The 23,807-nt window shown below is 46.8% G+C and overlaps 1 protein-coding gene across 1 annotated transcript in view; it reads right to left on the bottom strand.

Moving 5' to 3' along the window:
* Positions 1 to 23,807, bottom strand: part of Trio (trio Rho guanine nucleotide exchange factor) — a 317,342-nt gene that overhangs the window by 78,925 nt on the left and 214,610 nt on the right. The window contains 7 exon segments of the mRNA XM_028868161.2: positions 240 to 483; positions 12,450 to 12,549; positions 13,219 to 13,361; positions 17,510 to 17,611; positions 19,585 to 19,775; positions 21,160 to 21,271; positions 23,613 to 23,705. Coding sequence (XP_028723994.2) covers positions 240 to 483; positions 12,450 to 12,549; positions 13,219 to 13,361; positions 17,510 to 17,611; positions 19,585 to 19,775; positions 21,160 to 21,271; positions 23,613 to 23,705 — 985 coding nt within the window.

The following is a 23,807-nucleotide window of genomic DNA, read 5'->3' as shown; positions in this document are numbered from 1 at the left end:
AAATTAGGAACGGCACTGGCCCTCAGCAGAGCCAGCATCCCCTCCCCCCAGTGCCCCTCTGAAGCTGACGTCCTGCCTCACTCCACCTCGTGAAAGGAGAACACAGTTTGAGTCAAGGCAGGATCGCACTTCCATCACAGAGCCTTGTAGACAGTGATAAGGCATTGTCCTGAAGGGGTACTAACAGGAGGGTCCTGTGTGCGGACCTGCCGCGCAGACAAGGCCTCCCTGGGGCTTACCTTTGTGGTTGAAGATTCCCTCCATCTCCATGCTGCTTCGGGAGTGGGCGATGCACAGTGAGCCGCAGGGTACGAGGCCTTCTGCGGCGGGGGACCGGTCAGTGGTGCGCACCAGACACCAGTCAGGCTTGTCGTGAGGCCGCTCCAGGACCTCCACCGTCTGGCCACGCCGAATGGTCAGCTCGTTGCTGTTGCAAGCCGTGAAGTCATGGATCACAACGGTCAGCTCACAGCCGCCAGAAAGCTGAGAGGGACGGACAAAGAGGGACAGGTCAGCAAGCAAAAGCACTGGACCCAACAGGGCTGCCAACTCGTCCAGGTATGCCAGCTTCTGCCTGAAATTGCGCAGTAGGGTTAAAGGCACCCCCGGAACGGGGCTAAGGGATGTCCCGCCACTGCCCTTTGGAGTCACCAGCTGTCACGCTCTTTCTCTCCTCCTCCACGCGGGGAGTTTGCTAATGAGTTCACCGTCAGTCCACTGTGATTTCTCATGCACTTCCAAATCTCTTTGTACCTCAGACACTCTAGCTCCCTTTAAAAATGCCATGTACTCATCGTTAAGCTTAGAACAAAGTAATAAAAACTGCTTAAAGATTGCTGAGGGACTAATCGTGAAATAGACTGTGAAGTGAGATGAAGTTCTCCAGGCTTTCACAGTGCTGAGGGAACACTCCCCACCGTAAAGCACACAGGCTCTGCGAGCATCCCTCGGGTCAGGAAGGGAACAGGGCCGGAGGGACACTGAAAGGCCGCCAGGCACTGGCCCTGGACCGCTTCTCCCCAGGACTCTCCGAGGACTTGGCTCCCTTCCTGTTCCTAGGTTTCATCCCACTTATCCCTAAGGAATCTTTATGTAGTTTTATTAGTTTTCTGTAAATTCAACTGTGAGCACGCAGCACTTGAAGATGGAGAATAAATGTCTTGGGTGGATATCTAGAACTCATGAAAGTCACTGCAGATTCTTACAGCGCCTTCTCGACGTGCCCTCTTGGCCCTCCGCCCCTGACTCCAACCTCAGATGTGGCCTTTCCACACCAGCTTGTGCTAATCCTGCAAGCCCTAGCTTCCTTCTTTCTGCTCACTATGCTCACTCCCACCCCACCCCACCCTGACTCGTGAAGACACACACATGACCTGTGTTTGGAAAACACGAATACAATCCTCCCACTACTGCTGGCCCTTGAATGGCTCGTTTACTGGTAGGTCGGCCCTTTGGACCGTTAGCTCCTTGGGGACAGGGTGATCAGCTCTTACATAAGAATCCTGTGACTGGCTTTCCCTCCTCAGGATATCCCCAGGTTCCATCTCTCCTGTTCTTCCCCAACCCCGTTGGGATTCTCTAGCCTCACCCTCATGCTGGCATTCCCAAAGACCCAGCAGCTGATGACCCCATGCTGCTGATTCTTCATCCCACCAGGGAAGCCGGGACATGATTCATAATGCCCCCACTTGTGTTTCTCTTCCGGTGTTCCTTTCCGGAAGATGCTATCACCAGCAAATCACCCAACTTAAATAAATCTCCCTCTTCTTCCAGGAGTTCTCAAGAGGACTCCAGGGTGGCTTTCCAATGACGTTCTTCCCCTGCAAACCTACACTGGTTACTTTACTTGAGTTTCTGCAGTGATCCTAGTGGTCCCCTGTGTATTCCCAGCTCCCTGTTCTGCCCATCGAATAATGCTGTCAGGATGACCTTTTAGAGGCATGGATGCCCCGCTTCAAAACCTTAGGCACTTTCTTTTCGATACGGGGCTTGACCCTCCATCTGCCTTGCCAGGCTTATGTGTTGACAGTCACCTCTGAGATGGGCCCTGTGCATCCTGGGTCCAGACCACCATCCCTGTGGTGAGAGCTCCTAGCATCCATTTTCCTCATCCACTATCTCTGGGAAGCTGTTCCCATGTCTGCCACCCTTAGGGCCTTTTCCTAAAACAACTTATACTTCAGTTTTGAAATGAATGGTGCTTGCGTGCGTGTGTGTGCACACACACACACGCACATGTACATTTGTCTACCCTGCTCCGCAGGAAGCAGGTGTGTGCCACTCTCCTGTGAACTCTGTGTCAGGGCCGAGGGCAGAGACAGGGCTGGACACCAACACTGCTGCCAGAGCAGGGCCTGCAGATTACTGCAAGATTTGTGCACCCGTGGGGTGCAAGGCCACAGAGAATGTAGGAAGAGCTCTCCTACACACTGCTCCACCCTCTTCCCAAGCAGCCTGTCTCTTAGGAGAAAGTCTGGGGATTCAGAGTTAAAGTCATGTCTACCACCCACAGGACAGAAACAACACAGCTCTTCCCACCATGAAGCACCAATCCAGACACAATGAGCATCTTTACCAGGTCTCAAGGGAAATTCATGATTGTTTAAGCCCCCTTCAAAATTTTTACAAACTCCTTTGTGGGAAAGCCACGATAAAATTTACATTAGTCCCTGAACAGATAAAAAAAACGCCATTAAAATGCCAAATGTAGAGACCCAGCCTGGGAAAGAATTTCCCTCACAGAACCCCACGATATGGAAGTAGTTAACTCCTCAACAAAGAGGAGGAATGCTTCCTTTCCAGTGAAAGCAGAGCCAGCCAATGATGCTGGACAATCAAGAGTCTGACTTGCCACAGCCCAAGCCGGAGCCCTGCCCTCTGCCGGCCTTGGTGGCCCAGCCCTCCTGCCCCCATGACTGCTGGCAGCCAGCCCCGTTAGGGAACCGGTCAGAGCTCCAGGCTTTCCCCAGAGGCCCTTGTTGCTGCTCTGGGAAGGACACGCTGCACCCCAGCCTGAGCTGGCCGCTTCCTCTTCCAGAGTCTCATTAACTTGTCAGGCTGCTCAGGCAAGGGTGGTGATGGGGTGGGGGGCAGCCAAGGAAGGGGAGTGAAGCTAGACTATATTTTTGGCACTTGTTTTTTTTTTTTCTTTTTTTTTTCTAAAAGACCCTTCCAGAGTAACCAAAAAGGATTAGAAACATCTGTGTACTTGACAGAGCATAAGAAATAAAAATCAACCCTGTCCTGAGAAAGAATCATAAACCATGTTAAAGACATGCAAAGGCTTTCCAGAACTTAAGAAAACAGAGTGCCAGAATAATATTTCAAAAAGTACTAAAATTATCACCCCCACATTTTCACATCCCTCAGTCAGTTGGCTTTGCCCATCAGAAGAGATAAGAACCTACAATTAAGGTGAAGAATTAAATAAATGTTTCCCTGAAAAGAAGTGTCCTGTAGACTTCTGCTTCAAGCTTTCCAATTAAGAATTTAAATTTTAGTCCAATGAGACAGCTGCTGGTTACCCCACAAGAAAACACCACAGGGCACCATTGGAGAGATCCTGCTGGGCCGGTCACTGTCATGGTTCTAGACTTTACAACTGGGGAGGATTACTGATAGCTTTTTCCCTTGGCAGTTTGCATAGCCTCTCCCTATACTGTGAGAGAGCCTGTCCTAGGGGAAGAGGCTTCCAGGTCAGTTCCAGATCAATTCCTCCAAGTCGGTGTCCAAACTACATGATGTCTTCAGCAATAGGGCCTTCCTTAGCTTCAAGTTCTGGAGTATGACAAAGGGCAATGGCAATGTCCTATATTGTTTATTTGAGGGGGTCTCTTGGACCCACAAAAAAGGAGGTTTCTCATGCCTGACACTGGGGTTGTGTTATATGGCCTGTTCTTGGGAGGAGCATTATCATCCCATGTGGTGTGACTCCACATAAACCATATGCACACACACATATTTTATACCTGTATTTTTATTTTATGTGTCTGAGTGTTTTGCTTTTATGTATTGTCTGTGCACCAGGTGCATGTTGTGGCCACACAGGCCAGGACAGGGCATTGGGTCCCCTTAGGACTGGAATTACATTTGTGAGCTACCATGTGGGTGTCAAGAGTCGAACCCAGGTCTCCTAGAAGAGCAGCCATTGCTCTTAACTGCTAAGCCACCTCTCCAGCCTCTGATTTATATATTTTTAAGTAACTTATAAAATGATGTTTCCCTGTGGCTTCTTCAAATATCCACAGCATTATTCATCTCTCTTTCCTTCCTTAAACTGAGCTGCAAAACATCTCTTTAAAACAAAACTTGTGAAGTTTTGAGAAAGACATGCTTTTGTTGTTGCAGACATTTGTGATGATTTCTTGACTGATATTCAGACTTAAATTCCTAACCAGGAGCTTAGGTAACTGTGTGAAGTCTGCAGGGCTCTCGCCCGCTCCCGAGACCTGACCTGAGGATGCTGACTATGACAACAGTACCACCATTCCCATCTCATCCACCTGGCTTCACCACGATCTCTTCTTTGCCAGCCACTTTCTGTGGAGTCTCCACAGCCTTCTCTTCACCTCACACATTTTACAGACTTCTAGCATGGGCTCCCTGGCAGATTTCCTTAGTTCAGGAATGCCACTTATCCCACGACTCACATTAGCCCTTGTGAAAGTCACTTTGAAAGACAGAAAGGCACATTTTAAAAGCCTCTTCAATTTTTCACCACTGTGGTAACCAGTAAGTGTGGAGAAAACAGCTGACTTTCAATGGACCACAGCCACAGAAGTCACCAAGAACGTTCCGCCCTCCTAAAGCCACTGCTCTCTGAGAGGGCCACCAGGCAAGCCCTGATGACCTAGACCAAGGACATGAGCAACTCAAAGCAGGCATCCTTTCCCTGAACTCTCTCCAGCACAATGGAAAGTAAACATCGTGGTGTTTCCATCCTTCATCTTTTGGGCAAAGCCTTGTGAAGCTTCAACAATCTTTGTAGAATTGTTATCTTTTATGTCATGTTGCTGCCTTGTCTCAACCCATGGCTGCGACGCTCATACAGTGAATTTGGTCATGGGCTCCTTTACATCCTCACACCCACCCTGCACACTATATAACAAGGCAGTTACATGTTATAAGAACACAGAGTTTTAAAAGGACAATAGCCAACAAACCTGGTCTGAATCACCAAGCTCAGCATTCTGAGCAAGCTGTGCTGAATAGGGCTAGAGAGAAATGGTGTGGGGGATGATGCTGTCCTCTCCCAAGTGATTCTGTTTCCAGAACCCAAGGCCCAATGTGTTGGAGATCAATTGCAGTGAATATCTGGCCAATTTTGCAGGAGCAATTCAAAAGGAAAGGCGGGGGTGGGGGGTGTGAGGGTGTGGTCTAATAAAGACCATTCCTCCTGGAGAACAAAGTGGATCAAGTGTTCCCCCACAGTCCCCTACAGTCAGTCGTTCAGAAACTCTACAAAAGAGTCCTGTGGCTTCATGCGGGCTTCACACAGAGCAGACCAAACAAGGGTTGCTTGGTTTCAGGGGATTAACAGAGTACAGCTCCACTGTAGGCCATGGACACAAAGCAAAGGCAGCCACGGGCAGCCAGAACATACCCGGAATAAGGAATAAATGCCATCATGCCGCGGGTTCTCACTGCTGCTGGGCTGCTTTATGGAGGCTGGCAGATCCGCCCCCACCTTAACAGTATGAAGGACAGCCTCCCAGGCTCACACTAACTTGGAAGCCAACTTCCTTAAGGCCAAGGTCAAGGAGATGTGTTCCTGAAAGCCCTCTGCTTAGGGTTTAAAAACAGGATCTGCTATGGAGGGTACTCACGGACACATGTGAAAGACCACAAATGGTTAAAATACTAGATTCTGGGGTGTGGCTTTTTAACCATAGTTTTTTAAAAAGCAAGAAAGTAAATCAATGATACACATCTTCAAGACCAGCAGCCACTGCTCTCCATATCTATCCTTCCTTTGTTCTTTACTTGCACGATCACACAGGGCTTCTCTGATGTGACTAGAAATTGTGGAAGGCTCCCTTGAGTGAGCTGAGTGTATGGACTGCAATGGAATATTAGTTGTAAAAGGATGCATTTAGAAGCTACAGCTAAAAAAGCAAACTGACTATAAAACAAAACAAACAAACAAACAAACACCATCAGAGGGGAGGCCGCTGTGAGGTGGGCTTCCAGATGCTGTCAACAGGACCTGGTCAAGGCTGCCTTTCCTGTGCGTCTCATGCATCAGAAGATATGGGAGCATGCTGAACAGGCCTGAGAAGCCACAGCAGCATGCAAGTCAAAGCTGTGTGTGTGTGTGTGTGTGTGTGTGTGTGTGTGTGTGTGTGTGTGTGTGTGGTGTGTGGTGGTGGTGGGTGTGGGGGAGGGGAGGATGAGGGCAGAGGAGCCCAGGAAACCTTCCATTGACAATCCTATCTGAAGACATCTGCTGGATTTCCTCTCTTCATCTTTAAGGAGAGGCACCAATCTAATTAACAGATTTGAATCCAAGAAGCTTTTTCACTCAACTGTGTCCCTCTTTCGGACGGAAGAGCCTCTAGTCTGAATTTAAGGCTTACTATCATGGTCAATAGTAACTACGGCCATGCCATGTAAAATTTACACGAAAACATACTTTTTGGTCATCTCTTTTCTCTCTAGTCAAATGTATGTCCTCACTATGTCAGAACACTTGACAAACTGGACATAAGGAGGAAAGGGTTAATCCTGGCTCACACTGGGAGGTGACACAAAGCTGGGGAGGTGTGACATCACAGTTCAACCTGGCTTGGTCACACTGTGGCCAGTCAGGAGGCAAAGAAATGGGCACTTGTGCTGTGGCTTCCTCTGCTTCTCCTTTAAGTCTGGGGTGCCAGGCTACAGGGTGGCACCACCTACACTCAGGGTTGATCCACCCTACTCCTTTAAAGCTCTCTGGAGCATCTGACGGCTATGTTCAGAACTGTGCCTCCTAGGTGATTCCAAACACGTTGACCATGCAGACCAACAGCGCACTAAATTTAATTTAAAAAACAGACAAACCCCTGCCTTTTCTTAGAACTTAGGCTTTCGAGTACAGGAGTTTTTATTTTCTTATTTCATTTTACGAGAGCCTTTAAAAGGTCATCTGAAAAATACATCTGAAAAGTACTACAAAAATGGCAGTCACTTAGGAAGTAGAAGAACCGTCAGGAAGAAGGAAACACATTGCACAAGGAAGCCCACAACAGGTGATCACGAGTAGCTGTGAGTGCATGGATGTACTGTGTGAACATTGTATGTTTAGTGTATGTGTGCACTGCCACAACACAGCTAATCCAGGAAGAAGGGAGAATGCTAGCTAGGAAACCAGACTGAACAAGAGATTCTCTCTTCTGCAGTAGCTGTGCCCATTCAATCTGTATTATGCTGCAGGGGGGCGACCGAAGTGCATAAGCCAGGCACTCAACTGCAAGACTGACTACAGCCCCTAAAGAACAGTTCTTGTCTTCATCCACTGTGCCTGGTGTCCAGCCAGGACAGCGAAGCTGACGGACAGTTAACCTGCGCTGGCAGTGATGGAAGCCAACGGTACCACTGGCGGGGAGCAGGAGGCCCATCCTATTGCAGAGACAGAGAGCACTAATATTCACTCAGGGCCCCTTGAACACTGGGTGTGTTGTAAAGGCAGGGTGCAGTTCCAAGGCTCACACACTACAAGAGGGGCAGCACTAGCCCCATGAACACTGGGTAGAGAGCAGTCATGGAACATGCCCAAGTTTGGTGAGGAGGAAAAGGCTAAGGATGAGCATGTCCTCATCCTTGAGGGCTTGCACTTGGACGTGCGCCATGCCCTTCAGTATTTTTATGTATACTCTGAATAGAGGAAGACCCAGTGAGGTCCCCGAGTCCCCCTGAGGATCCTGTGGAAGACTCAATGACCCAATTCTATTATGTGTGGAAAATCCAGCCCAGCTCCAGGAAATGCGACATTCTGAGCAGGTTGGGTGGGCATGTGCCTTCTCTGAGCAGGGCTGGGGAGCCCTGACTGCAGGCTGCGGCTATGCAGACACATACTGAGTACAGTCTTCCTCAGCAACCAGACGCAGCTCCTCTTGTAAGATTGTCAGGGAAGTCGTATTTTAAACTGTTCTGCCTTTAGCTACTTTTCAGACTACCCTGACAATAACTACAGAAGCCCAAAAAAGTTCTTGTACTGTAGGGTCACGTGACAGAAAACCCAGCTTTAAAACTGCACAGAAAGTAATATCCCTGACACGGGGCTTCAGCTTCATTAAGAGAACTGTCACTACATACTTTTTAAAGTATATGCATCCACCAGTGGCGGAGTCGGATGTCTTTATCGCAGCACTTGGGAGGCAGAGGCAGGCGAATCTCTGTGATTTCAAGGCCAGCCTGATCTACAGAGCGAGAGCCAGGACAGGCACCAAAACTACACAGAGAAACCCTGTCTTGAAAAACCAAAAAAAGAGTGCATCCATAAAAATAAGATATGTGGATTCATAATTCCTGTTATATGCTTACGTTCCTGCAGAGAACCCATTTCAGGGGAATCATGCACTCCTTATAAAGAACAGCATCCCGAGGGTCTCGGGACCGTCTACGAGCTGGCCTGGGTGGGTTCTTCCAGATACCTCACTCTTACTTTGGCCATTTTGTTCCATACCCACACTTCTCTCTCTCTGTCTCACAAGACAGATTTTGTTTAAATGCTAAGAATCGCAGACTAATGTGGTGGAGTGAGGAGATAATCCAAGAGGCCTCTTTAGTGCCCTCCAAACACTCAGCTCCACAGTCAGCCCTGCTGTAAAAGAATAAGGTCTGGAAGACACCAGATGATTCAATCCACATTCTGTTTCTGGCTCTGCTGCTTCATCTGGCCTCATCTCCTGGGGCAGGGGTCAGCATGCTTTTTTTCTTCATCTGGCCTCATCTCCTCAGGGTCCAGGGCTGGGTCAGCACCAGGTCAGCATCCCCTCCCTACCTCAGGAGATGCGCCCAGGGCAGTGAGGTAAGATTCTGGAAAGCATTTGGTTGGTTTTGGAACTCAAATTACATTTTCATAAGATCATTTTATCAGCCTAAGTACCATGAATATCAGCAAGAATTGGTGTTAAACTCACATCTGGAACAAAAAAAAAAAATGACATATTTGAAAAGTGATGTTCTCCGAATAGGAGATGGGCTTGTGGGACAGGGTTTGTGTCCTGATCAGCCTAATGGAGCTGTGCCCTGGAGAGAGGGTGTCTCCAGAGCCCCTCCTCAGCTGACTGCTGTCCTAAACCTCTGGTGCCTTGTCTGAGGATTACTAACAGCTCTGGCAGACAACTTCCCCTCAGAATTCTCTAAGAAGCTAAGCACAAAGCATACCCCCACCCCATTTCTGAACTGGAACCAAATTCCATGACAGCAACTAACTCAAAACAGACATGATAAATTGAGTCAAATAGGCAGAATATCTTAAGTTATTTCCTTGCCAGGAGCACTGGTCTGCATCATCAGAGGCTGCTTACATATGCAGTATGTAGGGTGGGGAGAACCTTGAGAGCCGTAAGAAGCTGTCGTCCCTAGAGACCAGGAGGTGCTGGGGAAGCAGAGCTTATACCTTCTGCCTCAGGAGATGCAGCTCCTCACCTTCAAAATGTGTTCTTTTGAATCATCTACAGACGCTGACATCTGTGACTAGAGAGCCCAAGTGGAATGACTAAAGACAGAGCAGAGAACCCTCAAACACAAGCACGGGGTGTGTGGGTGTGTGCGTGTGTGTGTGTGTGTGTGTGTGTGCGCGCGCGCAAACACTCCTGCCTTCTTACTGACTAGTGAGTGTGTCCGCTCTGAATGACCTGTCCTGTGTGGTCATTCTAATCCCTAGCACAGGACCCGAAGTGAAGACTACTCAGTTCTAACAGCAGAGGTACGCTATGAAGGACGCTGGTCTCACCCAGAGGCACTCAAGGAAAAAGTGTCACATTTGTAAGGAAGGACTCAGCGTGCCACCACTTCAGGATGGTGAGGGTTACGGGGTCAATGACTGGTGCTTTGAGTCCCACTAACTTCAACCACTTCCCAAACTGGGCAGGGGCGGCCCTGTGGCACAACCCTTCCCGGACTGCGGAGCTCTGGAACAAACTTCAGTGATAAAGTGATGGCTTTAGTGACGTCACCACTGGACGAAGAAAATGGAAATTGGTTCACTATCCTCACTGATAAAACAGGTAAAGGGGAGTTCATGTAAATTCCAGTGTCCTGGCAGACCCTCAAGGCAAAACAAGCAATTACATTAAACCTACTCTTCGGTAATAACTATTCTTCTTCACACATCGAGTAAAAACAGAATCTTCTTTACTCCAAGTTCACATAATCCCTATGATGTTATAGCAGACGTGCCTCAGGGGACCAGGGCTGTGCTGGGGTGGGGCAGTGTGCAAACGTATCACTGAACGAAGAGCCTGTTCTGGGATAGGGAAGGCATTTCTATATTCACACCCCCCATTTACCTGTTAAGTACCTAAAAACACAACTGATCTTGCTTCCTGGGCCAACCTCCAGAAAAGCCTTTACCAGCCCTCCAGAAGGAAACATTACATTCCTCTCTTTGGCAATTTCATTCCAAAGATTTATTTCTCGTGAACTTAAAGCTGGTATCTACAGGAAATCTAGAGTGGATCCATGAGAGTACATCTTGGAAGAATGTAAACTTGGTGCTTAGGGGCAATTCTCGAAGGGCCAGTAAGGCTGTCTGGATGAAAATGCCTATCCTCGTCATACTTGGCAACTGTTCAGTTTGTCTTTTCTTCTAGGTGACAGTCCCATAAACACTGACAAGCTAACTCCTTCAGTTATCAAAAAGCTAAAAGCAAAATTCTCAAACAATTGGTATTTTCTAATAGATTGTTTCCAAATGCAAACTGTAGTTTTCTAAACAAAATTTCTAAACAAGTTCTTCATCACCAAATGGCTGCCCATGCCACCTACCTTATTTCCTACTGCCGCCACAGTGGCTAAATGTCTGCCGAGGTGACTGAGATGCCAGCCCTGAACACAACAAAGGACCCATTTCTGTCCCCTAGTCCTGCCACGTGAGGTACTTAAGTGTTAGGACTTGCCATTTGGTAGATTCAAAATGCAGAATGAAAAAAACCCAATGACTCACACTGGAAAGGCTTTGGAAATGGGTCACTCAGCAGAGAAGTATTTAAAATCTATTTCCTTCTGGCCTGGAAGCTACAATGTGAAGCCTCAAATCCAAGTAAGACATTCCCAACGTCTGTTTACTGCACTACGGGAAACCTCGGAATACAAGGAAGGGGCCTTCGAGAATCCAAGTCTCACGGTCACCACACAGCAACGCACCAGCTTGTACTGGGGAGGGAGAAGCTGTAAATTCTGAGCTGACACAGCTGAAAGGAAAAGGCTTATGTATTTACTGCCTTCTTTTTTAAGAATCTGGTCGAGCATCTTAGAGCTAGAACAGATGCCCATCTCGGTAGGAACAGAACATTCATCAGACACATGTCTACTGGCGCTGACGCAGAACTTTCTTATCTTCTGTCTACCACATGAACCCAGACTCCCAAGCTGTACTGACTGTCAGTTTATTCTGCAGGTCTTTGGATTCCACAAGAAGTATCCTGTGGTGGTTTGAAGGAAAATGGTCCCCGTGGGGAGTGGCACTATTAGATGTGGCCTTGCTGGAGCGGGTATGGCCTTGTGGAAGGAAGGGTGTCAGTCTGAGGGTGGGCTTTCAGGTCTCCTGTGCTCAAGCTACACACCCGATGTGGCACACAGTTGCTTCCGCTGCCTTACAGAACAAGATGTAGAACTCTCAGCTACCATGACAACAAGGAACTAAACCTCTGAACTGTAAGCAAGCCCTAATTACATGCTTTCCTGTGTAAGTGTTGCTGTGGTCCTGGTTTTCCTTCACAGCCATACAAACCCTGAGACATTTGAGGACATTTTTTAAAGAGACACACCTGCATAAATGCCTTAGACAAAAGCCAGATCTCTCCTTCAGTGGTCATGACTGTCAAAGGCCCAGTCTAGTGTTCTAGAACTTTCTGTGTTCTGTGTACCCCAAATCTAAAGGGAAGCCTCAGGGGCCCATGGAGGATGTTAGCGCTCATGCCTCAGACAAAGCTCTACATTTACAAATGGGGTTCTGGGTAGAATTTTATTTTAAATAATAGATTCGTTGGCTTACGAATAAAATGTAAAGGCTTAAGTAAGGCCAACTGTCTTCGAAGACTCTGACGTCAAATCATGTGATTGGCTGAGGGGTGGACAGGAAGAGTGGAAAGATTTCTTCCGAGTCCTCAGCATTGGTCTCACTTTAACCTCCAAGCCTCGGCCCTGCCGTGGAAGCCTGACCCCACTCCTAGACCCCAGCTCTTGTCTTTAAAACGCCAAAGCACCATACTGTGACCAAAAGGGCGGTGCTGGCGGCGGCTCACCTTATCACTGTCCAGTGTGTTCTGAGAGGTCCGGGAGGCGATGGAAATGGTATCAGGCTGGCTGCTGCCATCCCCTTGGCTGTCCAGGTCCTCTCCATCCCTAGGGGAACACAGAAACACTCAGCTCCCAACACTGAGCTGGTAGGGGCCATCTCCCAGCTGAAAGAAACCCACGTTAGACTACAGCCTTTCCTACAAACTACAACCCTTCCTGCAACCAGCTCCTACAGATGCTGGCAAGCCATTCTGCTGGCTTGGTTTCAGAGTTGTGTATTCTGAGTAGGAGTCCTGTGCCTGCATGTACATATGTATACCATATGCGTGCCTGGTGCCCACAGAGATCAGAAGGTTGGGAGCCACCATGTGAACACCTGGGAACAGAAACCAGGTCCTCGGCAAGAGCAATAAGTGCTCTTAACCACCTCTGTGGTCTCATGCCATCCTGTGTTGAGTGCACCTTTGGGCTTGCCAGTATGGTAAGTGCCTAACATATCTTCTCACTGAATTCTCAACATAGTGAGCTCCCCCAACGCAGGTTCATTTCCACTTGAGAAATGAAAAAAACAACTGTTTCCATGCCTTGGGTAGGATGGGGAAAAGAAGAGGATTTGTACATGGCCTTTTGTTTGCTTCCAGCCAAGGGAGCCTCTTGTCTTGACAAAGCAGTTCATCTACACCACATGTGCTCCAAGTGTTTAAGAAAAATGGTGGTGACGGACCTTGCTCCCTCCCCGGCAGGTAAGCACTCCCATGAGAGGCACCCACTCACCTCCTCCCCTTCTGTCTCGCTGCTGGTGCGGTTTTGGGGATGTGGATGGGTTCCTTCAGGGCTCCTCTCAGGTGCACAGTCCGCTCCTGTATCACCTCCCGGATGTGCTTTATCCAGTCCTGCTTGTTCTCGATACTGGATGCCTGTGCAGGGGGAAAGCCGTCAGGGGACAGTGTCCTTCCCCAGCCTGAGCCCACCACATGCAGCTTTCCTGCTCCCCAACTTTCCAAAGACCTTCTCACAGAAGAGCAAACACAACTCAGTTTAATTTACTATCAAGCAAATGACTCTAATTTTACATAGTTTCATTAAAATCGTTTTTTCTTTTATAAATGACTGCGATTACAGATCTCACTGTTCTAGTAATCCATCATCATTCTTCAGTTCCAAGACATGTTCGAGGCCCTGGGGGACTATAAAAACAGATCCACTTCTAATCTGAAACCTCAACGAGGCCACTGAAACATAAGCTTTGTTCTGGTCAGTGTCCAGGAACCATCACAGCAGGGATGTGACGGAGCCCCCTGATCCTGCTGCTTGTCCCTGGACTGCGGGGGTGACTTGCACTGGCCTCCTCCACGGTCAGCTGAGGCACCCCAGAATATATAACCTACTCACCCCACCGGACCTCTGCAAAGGAGCTGTGCAGGGGTGGGCACACTGGCAATGTGCCCAAGGCCACAGAGTCACGCACGGCCAGTCACTTGTGGGCCTACCACAGCCCCTAACGATTTCATAAAGGTATTTCCTGGAGATGACGTAACAGACGAGTGCTCAGACAGCAGGAGCCCTATGAATGCATGGAGCAGCCCTCTGTTGGCATTATAACAGGTTCCTAATTTCTGTCTGAAAAACATTCACCTCCTCTGACATAAACATAACCGTCCCGAGTGATCACAGCACCTGCCAGTGCGGCACAGATAAGATCCTGAGGGAAGGCAGTGCTGGACTTCCCACCCAGAAGCTTGCTTTTGGAAACATAAAACTAAAGTCCACACTGAGGAGAAACTGAACATGGCCACTCTCTTTCTACATAAACCGTGTTTACTGTCCTTCAGTCACTTAGAGTGCTAAACAAATAAAAGCTGGAGGGGACTTTGAAAACTCCAGATCTGTTGGAATGGACATGGCTGACAAAAACGTGTGGAGACTGAACAAAACAGGACTGGAGAAGAACATTCGGTACAGTTTGGAGACAAGTGAGGAAAGCTGTAACTGTGTTTCAGAAATAAAGAAAACACCCCTGAAAATGAATTATTACATCAAGGGAGAGTAACTAAAATTTACGGAAATAGTGTCAAACAAGTGGGACCTTTCAGTTAAGAAAAGGGGTAACTCACATCATACTTAGCACAACCTCAAACTGTGTAAGGACCCAGGGGTACCAATTTCTTTCTTGACTATGCAAATAAAGACTGTCATTCTGCGTTAGAACCACTAGGTCTAACATGTGATAACCACCATTGTTATCACCTCCATGGCCATCACCATTAAGTACCTTATGGACTTGCGTCTATAACCTCAGCATCTACACTACCGCCAAGACCCTCACTGTAATAGACACCTCTGTCTCCATCTTTATTGTCACTGCATCATCATCGTCATCTCCATCCTCACTACTTTACCACCTACACCATCATCTTTACTATCAACATCATCGTCATCTACGTCCTCAACACTTCACCATCCACACCATCATCTTTACTATCAACATCAGCATCATCTACGTCCTCAACACTTCACCATCCACACCATCATCTTTACTATCAACATCATCATCATCATCATCATCATCTACGTCCTCAACGCTTCACCATCCACACCATCATCTTTACTATCAATGGCATCATCACCGAGATCAACACCACCACTTCCATCTCCATCCTCACTGCGATACCACTTCTAATCCAAAATCAAAGCACATGCCACTTCTGTTTGGCCCTCCTAGGAAGGCAAAAGGTATTATCCAAACTTCTCTAAAAATCTTTGAAAATTTTAGCCTGGAATATATTTTAACAAGTTTAAACTACAGAAAAAATAGAGTTATCTAAAATTCATTTGTTGGTGCACTTTATATTTTATGGGGCTTTATGTCAGCACTAACTAAAAACAGTCCACCAAGCGGGTCACATACAGCCACTGACAACAACCCACTGTGAACATGTAAATAAAGGTCTTAGAAATACAATGGTTTCCACAGTGGTCAATAGAATGAGCTGAGGAGGAGTGGATAAACAACTCGGCTTCTAGAAATACCAGATCCAGATTTTAAAACATGCAAGAGATGTAGTAACTTAAAAGCCAGATATACGCCAGTGTCTCACTCTGGCTCCTCTCAACAGTCTCAAATTGTGAGCTACATTCCCCAAAGCATCCCAAAATCACTTATGGCATTTCCAGACAGATCAAGATGGTAATTACATCTGTATTTTCTAAAATATAGATGGGGTTAGCACATGAGATAGCTTTAGAGTTCTTTGCAACTCCTAGGAAAAGTTAGTACACTCAAACTAACAGAGTTTAAGTCAAAGCTGGCTGTGTGAGTATGTGTATGTATGTGTGCGCGCAGTGTGAGTGAGTGAGTGTGTGTGTGTGTGTGTGTGTGTGTGTGAGAGAGAGAGAGAGAGAGAGAGAGAGAGAGAGAGAGAGAGAGAGAGAGAGGGAGAGAGAGAGAGAGGGAGAGAGAGAGAGAGAGAGGGAGAGAGAGGCTGACATTGGGTATCTTTACTCAAGTCTCTTCCTTACTTTCTGAGTCAGGGTCGCTCACTGAACTGGCACTCATGAATTTGCCCAGAGTAGTTGGTCATCAACCCCAGTAGGTGGTCTCGGTCTCCCCAGCACTGGTATTATAGGTACATGCCACAGAGACCAGCATTTTATGTGGGTGCTGGGGATCTGAATTTGGCTCTTATGATTATGTGGCAAGCAGTTTATGGACTGAGCCATCTCCCCATCCCCTTAAATTGAAATTTTAAAGATATTTTGATCCCCCTAAAACTATATACCCCACACTCCTGCCTTCTTGTTTTTGAGATTAAACAACAGTATCTGCTGCAAGCCATATTTTTCCCATCATTCTTTGGGCACAATTTTCCCTCTACTAAAGGAATATTTAGATAACCTGAGCAGTAACACAGCCAGGATCCCTAACTTCAGGCCTTTCTGTAATTATTATCATTAGCAGCATCCGGCCAGGACCATCCCCGGAGGGACGAAAGTATCTTATCAGAGATACCTCTATACTCTCTAAGAACAGACTTAAGCATCCAGACTACCTGTTTGAGAAGGCCTGGTGGACGTGCTAATTAAGCTTAACTTTCTCCTTTCCAAAGTCTTATCTTTAGTTTTAGATCCATCCTTAACAATTTACTCAGAACTAAAGGGTTCCTACTTACAGGTACATCCAGCTGTGATGGAAGTTGCCTAGTGACAGAGCACACTCGCCAGAAACAACAGGAGCAGAGATAGCTTGGAGAGATAAGGGTCAAGGGGTAAAAGGGCAGTTTTATTTTCAGAGAGGGGCCTGACGGAGAAGAAAAAAGAGAATGGAAGAACTAGATGGGTAAGAACTAGATGAGAAGAACCTAGATGAGGCAGAATTAAGATAGGACAGCAGATAAAGGTAGAGAGAAATCAGGCAAGAAAGGAGCTAGGCATGAGAGCAGAATAGAAGCTGTGTAGAGAGAACTGACTGAGAAGAATAAAGTGTATGGACTAAAGAGTACCGTGTATGTAGATTCATTTCCCATTGTCAAAGATTAAATTATCAGCTGGTTGTAGATTCTTCCCGGACCCTGGGAGAGGACTATCGAGGGGCTGGACCCCACTGTCCCCATTAAGTATCAAACTAAAAAAGATAGAAGGCCAATGATGTGCAGACTCTTGGCACATGTGACCTCAACTTCCGGTCCAGGGTCACACAGGTACACAGGTCCTCCCTCCCTTTGCAGACTCAAGGTCAAGCCCATGTGAGAGCTGTTATCTTGTATCTCATCCTCCTACACGTCACGTTTCCACATCTCTTCACAATCACCTGACTGTGCATGGGATGGAGGGACAGGAGGCTTGAGGGGGATCTCCTTCCCTTGCTCTCCTAGATCAAATGGTTAGCGTCATCACCAGCATACCAATCCGTACTGGGTGTGTGTGTGTGTGTGTGTGTGTGTGTGTGTGTGTGTGTGTGTGTATTTGGGTTTCACCAATCCTATCAGAGTGCAAAAAAGTCACATAAAATGACAGGGAATCTGTACATTTCCACAAGAAAACAGCACACAGCTCTCAGTTAACATACCTTGAGGACAATTTTATTGTCTGAAGTCGGTGTCCTACCCACCCACAGTGCAAATTTGCAAGGGTCTCCTTCAACGTGCTCCGTGACACCCAACTCTGAGGTCTGGAGAGAAAGACATCAGATCATCAGACAAGAGCACAATCCGGGTAGGATGAGAACACAGAAAACCAACAGCCTTTGGTTGCTCATGGCCACAACAACCCCTTAGTTCAGTGGTTCTCAACTTGTGGGTTGTGACCCCCCACCCCTTGGGGGTAGAATGTCCCTTTCACAGGGGTCACCAAAGATCACTGGAAAACATATACTTACATTATGATTTATAACAGTAGCAAAAATACAGTTATGAAGTAGCCCCGAAAATCATTTTATGGTTGGAGTCACCACAGCATGTGGAACTGTACTAAAGGGCCATAGCGTCAGGAAGGCCGAGAACCACTGCCTTAGGTGGCAGGAGGAAAGCTGCCTGTTTTTGCCTCTGACTGCCTTTGAGCTTCTGGAGACTGCAATGGAGCTTAACAAGCTTAATCAGCAGAACATGCTGAAGAAACAGGCATGAAACAAGCTTAGAAACAAGCAAGGCCTTTTCCTAGCTCAAAGGGTCTCCCATGATCCCTATGACCAGTGTCACAGCTTGACAGGTGGCAAAAAGGGCTACAATTTTCAGATTTCATCTGCAAAGTTAACTTTTAGTATTTTATCATGTACTGTAATACCAGGAGACAATCTCCTGTCTGGGGACACATGCAGAACACAGCATCCTCCCCCACGATTGAATCCACCCAATCTTTCCCTCCAGCAAGGGAAGTGACTCATAGGCTGGCGCTCCAAAGGCGGCCTCTGCAGGAATCTTAATTTTTAAAATATAAATTAGGCTAAGATGTATCAATTTCTAAAACACACAAGTTTGCCTCCAAGGGCAGATTCAAGCCAGCAGTAAAATTACTATCCGGCAAGAATGCACTTTTTAATTTCCAGCTGGAGTGTGACCTAACTGATGTAAGGCCACAGTGAGATCCAAATGATAATCAGGGTACCAGCCAAAGACAGTGGAATGAAACCCATTAGTAGGAATTTGCAGATTCCAAATTATTATTAAGAACATTTCCACACTTGGAGTCCTGTTCTTCCGGGAATATGCCGGATCTACAGAAAGCACCAAAATTTGTAACGTCAGGTCATTCAGATGTTCGATGTCTGTAAACATTTGAAAGAGCTCTGACATGAAGACAACTGGATGGCCTCTGGTTCCTTTCTAGATGGTAAGCTCACCTTTACTTCACCTCATTCCCTGTCTAGCAATTCTGTGTAGGCAGCCCTCTGAGCAGTGACCTTGAGAAAGCTCAAAGTGCAGGGAACCAGAGTCTGTCCTGGCTTGAGCCTTCCAGGGAGCAGGCATTCAGTTGTACACAGCCATGGGGTGGCTAGTATGGAATGGTAACACAATGGTTCCATGCTCCCTTCCCCAGAAACACACTGATATTGGGTAAGAACCAAAATGTATTATGGGAACTCTATAGGTGTCTACATGGGTAGGGCTGGGGAATCTTTCAAACATTATTTTGATCACATATTTTTTTTCTCTAATAATATACTTTGCCATTATAAAAATTTCAAATTTATTCACACATTTACTCTTCATAAATTAATTTCTATTGGAAAAGGAAATCAATCTTCATTATTATGAATTTGTAGTGAGCCCACCCAGCAAGGCTGCCTGCATACATTTTGATGTTCATGGATTTTAAAAAAATAATTAAAATGATATGAATGCTTGCTTAGGGCACCCAGACAAAACAAGACTTCATCTACTCCTACAGTGTTTCTTCATCCTGCAGTTGGAAGCTATGGGCCTCAGGAAGAGAACGCTCAAGGCCACAGAATACCAGTGTGCCCTCTAGTGGACTCAGGATGCAGAGAACATAACTGGAGAAGATAAAAACTTCACAATTCAGATTCACATTTTAGAGTAGCTTGGGAGGCAGCTAAAGGCAACAAACAAACAGGAATTCTCTCTCCCCACAAGAAGATCGCGGTCGCCCTACTTGGAGACGCGAACTCTGGATGCCTATACTTACAAACAACTTGCTTTTGTAGAGGTACTTGCTCCTCCCACTGGAGTCTTTCACTTCTTTACTAAACACTAAGGACATTTCAAAAAGGAAGAGATGTCGTTCTCGACCCTTTCGAATTAAGGTTTTCGGGTCCCACACTTGGAAGGATTCCTGCAGGATGAGCTCTCCCTGAGACTCAATGTTTTCATCAAAACCTATAACATGAAACAAAAGCAGGCAGATCAGTTCACAGGGAAAGATGCATGACTCAGAAGGGAGCATCTCTATTTCATCTGAAAAACGCCTTCACTTAGTTTTCAGTCTTGCTCCCTGACTCCAGGACAAAGGACAATTCTTCCTAAAATACTGCTTTGTCTGTATGATCCCAAGTTCAGAAACCTTCAGGGGATCCTCATAGCTGTATTCTTTACTTTCCACTCCTTTCTGTTGGCTTACATCACCTGAGAGCTGGTCTAACTCCCAGCTCCTTGCCCCTCACTCACAGACTCATTACTGCCCACATTCCAGCCTGATCTTTCCTCTTCACCCCGAATGCCCCTCTGAGACCCTCTGCTCAGGTTCTAATCTGGTGGAGACAAAGTCACTAACTCATCTTCCGTGAGTCTGGAATATGCTGCACACGAATCAGCCTGGACCTGGCCACACGGCAAACTCCCCGGCTACTCTTCAGTCACAAATGTGCCACGAGGACTTAGCAAAGCAGCCCCTGGGACAGAAGCTGTTCACTACCTCCATTTCTGTTTTTTCTTTAGAGCAGACTCCCACTCAGGAGAGTTCTTCACTTGCCATTTCCTTCACAGTTAGATAGAGCTAAGCATCCCAACTCTGGGCAAGTGAGAAAAAAAAATGTATACTGCTGGTAGGGGTTCCCTATCCACATGCTTCTCCACTTCCTGTGAGGTGGAATGTTTATGTGGTCCTGCAGCTTACTGGGGCAATTACAGAATACACAGGATGGAGAGAAATGGGCCAGAACACAATCCTTCCCTTTGATGACATCATGAAGAACAGCTTTTCCATCATATATTTTATATCAGAGGGAGAAATATCAGTGTTGCTTGATCAATGAGTTTCTACTACAAGGTGGCACTTGTGTTCTAATTAATAAATTTCTTGAGGCTACCAATGTAATGGCATAAACTAGCACAAGCATTTGGGACAGGCCCTTTGCAATGCTAACCTTGACAACACAGCTTTATTAAACAGAAGCATCCATGCAAATTGGAGTTGCTATGATACCTGTTGGACACACTTGTCTAATTTCTGTTCACCACGTTACACACTAAATCCAATCACTTCACCAGACATCTGCTTTGTATAAACATCTAGCAGCAGATATGGAAACAGGGAAGTAACAAGATCTTCTATAACCTTGGGTCTCAATGTCTCTGCTCATCACTTACACCGTCATTAGCAGGAAAGCCAGGGAGCACTAGATAAGAGGTGGGTGATACAAAGCACTACTGGAGTGCAGAATGGTACGGCTGTTACCACGTCAAGAATGAAGACGATTCATTTACACACAGCATCAGTGGAGATGATGCAGTCGTTCGTTAGGGATGTGGTGCATCCTGTTACCTTCCAGCATGCTGAGGTGCATGGCATCATTGGCTCGCTTTGGCACACTGAGCATCACCTCTAGGCCGTCTTTAATCTCCCCCTTTCCTTCCTCACAGCATGTGAGCAGCTCCTGAGGAAGATCAACACCGTGAACTAGCAAAGGACTGCAAAAATGCTCTGCCAGCAACATTTAGCAGATATCAGAAATCTGTGAAAACTCAGAGCGTTCAAGAAATAAACAAACTGGCCACCTGGGAGTTTTTCTTATAAAAAAGTGAATTACTCAGCAGGCAACAGGCTTTGTTCTACTTGAATGTGGACAATGGAGGAAGACTGATCTAGTCACCGTGAGTCAGGACAAAGCTGGTGACGTGGTCAACCAACACATCTTCAAAATGAGAAAATCACATGTTACCAGTTTGTAAGGACTAAGCAGTGCCGGGGACAGCTGAGAGCCATGCTGGCGTCCAGCTGCCCTGCGGACTGCACAACCCCACGATGTCAACGTCTAGCTGGCCCCTGCATCAGAACAGCAGCACCCCACGGACTTCCTTTCCTCCGAGCAGGGTGCTAGGGAGGCTGCAGAAGACAAACCACACCTCTTGGAGGGATCTATGTGTGTGATTCCGCTTCCTGACTATCTGGAAGACCATCCGTCACCATGTCAGCAGGACAGTGGGACAAGCAAACTTAGATCCTGACAGGTCCGAGGTATTCCTCTGTGGGGTGTCAGGATGATCACTGGTCACAGTGACAACAATCTTGTGCACGCTACGCACAAGACGGACACAGCAGTGTGGTCAGTAGTAAGCTTGGAGGGGCTAGAGCAGTGGTTCTCAACCTCTGGGTCGAGACCCCTTTGGTAACCCTCCCATCTCCCAAAATATTTACATTATGATTCATAACAGTAGCAGAATTACAGTTAAGAAGTAGCAATGAAATAACTTTATGGTTGGGGTCACCACAACATGGGGAGCTGTATTAAAAGGTTGTAGCATTAGGAAGGTTGAGAATCACTGAGCTGGTGGAACTGCCAGCTGCCTTCATTTGTGGTCAGATATTTATGCTTCTGAGGTGCTGGACAGAAACTGCCTTAGAGCACAGTGGGCCTCATCTCCTGCCTGTGCAGACAGCCTTCCCCTCCTGGGAGGTCGGATGGAGTTTACTACTGTTCCCCAGCAGAACTTGTTGGGAAAACGAGGAAAGACTTAGAAATAGCACAATGTTAGTGGAAGCCTAGGCTAAGAACAAGAGATAACTTACAGGCAAGGCACTTTTAGAGACTTAGGATGCAAAGGGGAAATTACTCGGATGTAAACAAAGTAAACTTAGCCTTCTGGCATACTTCATGCTCACAGCAGCTACAGACTTCTGTAGTGATGGTCATCAAGCCACTTAGTAAGATTTCAAGTACAGAAGTACACAGGAGAGGGGATGGGGTGTGGCTTGGTGGCAGAGCACTCGACTCTCATGTGTGAGGTCCTCGGTTTGGAACCTGGCACTGCATCGTGTGTTGGGGGTTGGAGATTGGGGGTTGAGGGTCTGTTGTACAGAGGAATTTTTCCAATAGAAATGTCCCATAATGGTATTACTTGTATAAAAAACACAGCCACTTTTTACGGTTTCTAGTTTTTTTGACTGAGAGAACTTGAGGCGTCCTTAGCTTCAGTCTCCCCTGTGGCACCCAGAACAGCAGCTGACATAGTTGGGATTAGTGGACAGTCTACATACTAAAGTTTCATACACTCCACCAGCAAAGGAAACATAATACTTTTGCCAGACAAAAGTTGTAGAACTTTCAATGCAGCAAGAAAACATGCATTAATGACATAATGCATCTGTGATGCTTGTTCAACTTTTTATTATTGAAACTAATCATAATTAAAACTTTGTAAGGGCGATTTGGGGTATACTTATTTATAACAAAAAGCCGAGACCAGTCTGACAGAGCCCTTGGGATCGGTATGAGCACGTTCTGTAAAACGTGTGACGAACACCTAACAGTTACAGCAAGCAGCAAGAGGGCAGGGTGCTGTGGCCTCAAGGGAAAACCTGGCATCAGCCAGATCTGGGCTCAAAGCTGGCAGATATCAGGAATGGTTCCGGGCGTTTTCCCGACCCTGGGCAGCTAGTCTCCATACCTGCAGGTCAGCACTGCTGCAGGTTAAATATCTACAGGATGCGGAGTGCGGTGCCTGGCCTACAGTCAGCACTGGAGTCTAAGGATGCGCAAGGACCGAGAGCTGACAACTCATTTCTCAGTCAAAGGCCACTGCATGTGACAGGCAGGTGCCAACCATACCTCGGGGTGCAACGAGGGAATATGATCTTATGTAACTGCTTCAGTAAGAAACTAGTTAGGTCAAGAAATGCCAGTAAAGAAAACCACACACACATATACACAGAGAACAGACGTCAAAACAGTGATGTGTAACTTAGGAGACTGTAAACTGAGGAGGCTTCATACGTACTTTTAAAAGGAGCTGATACTTTGTTATTCGCTGAACAGGTTTAATCAGGTAGGAAGAGATGGAGTTGGCTAGCCCGTGCCGCTGCTGGATCTCCTATGTTTAAATAAAGTGAGAGAGGGAAAGCTTCATCATAGGGTCATACTATTAAACATGGCTGTAATACCACACCAGTGACAAGAGCTTGATCTACATCCA

Source organism: Peromyscus leucopus, chromosome 11, assembly GCF_004664715.2.
Source record: "Peromyscus leucopus breed LL Stock chromosome 11, UCI_PerLeu_2.1, whole genome shotgun sequence".
NCBI lineage: Eukaryota > Metazoa > Chordata > Mammalia > Rodentia > Cricetidae > Peromyscus > Peromyscus leucopus.
The sequence above is the reverse complement of the archived record's forward strand: the minus strand, read 5'-3'. Positions and strand labels throughout refer to the sequence as shown.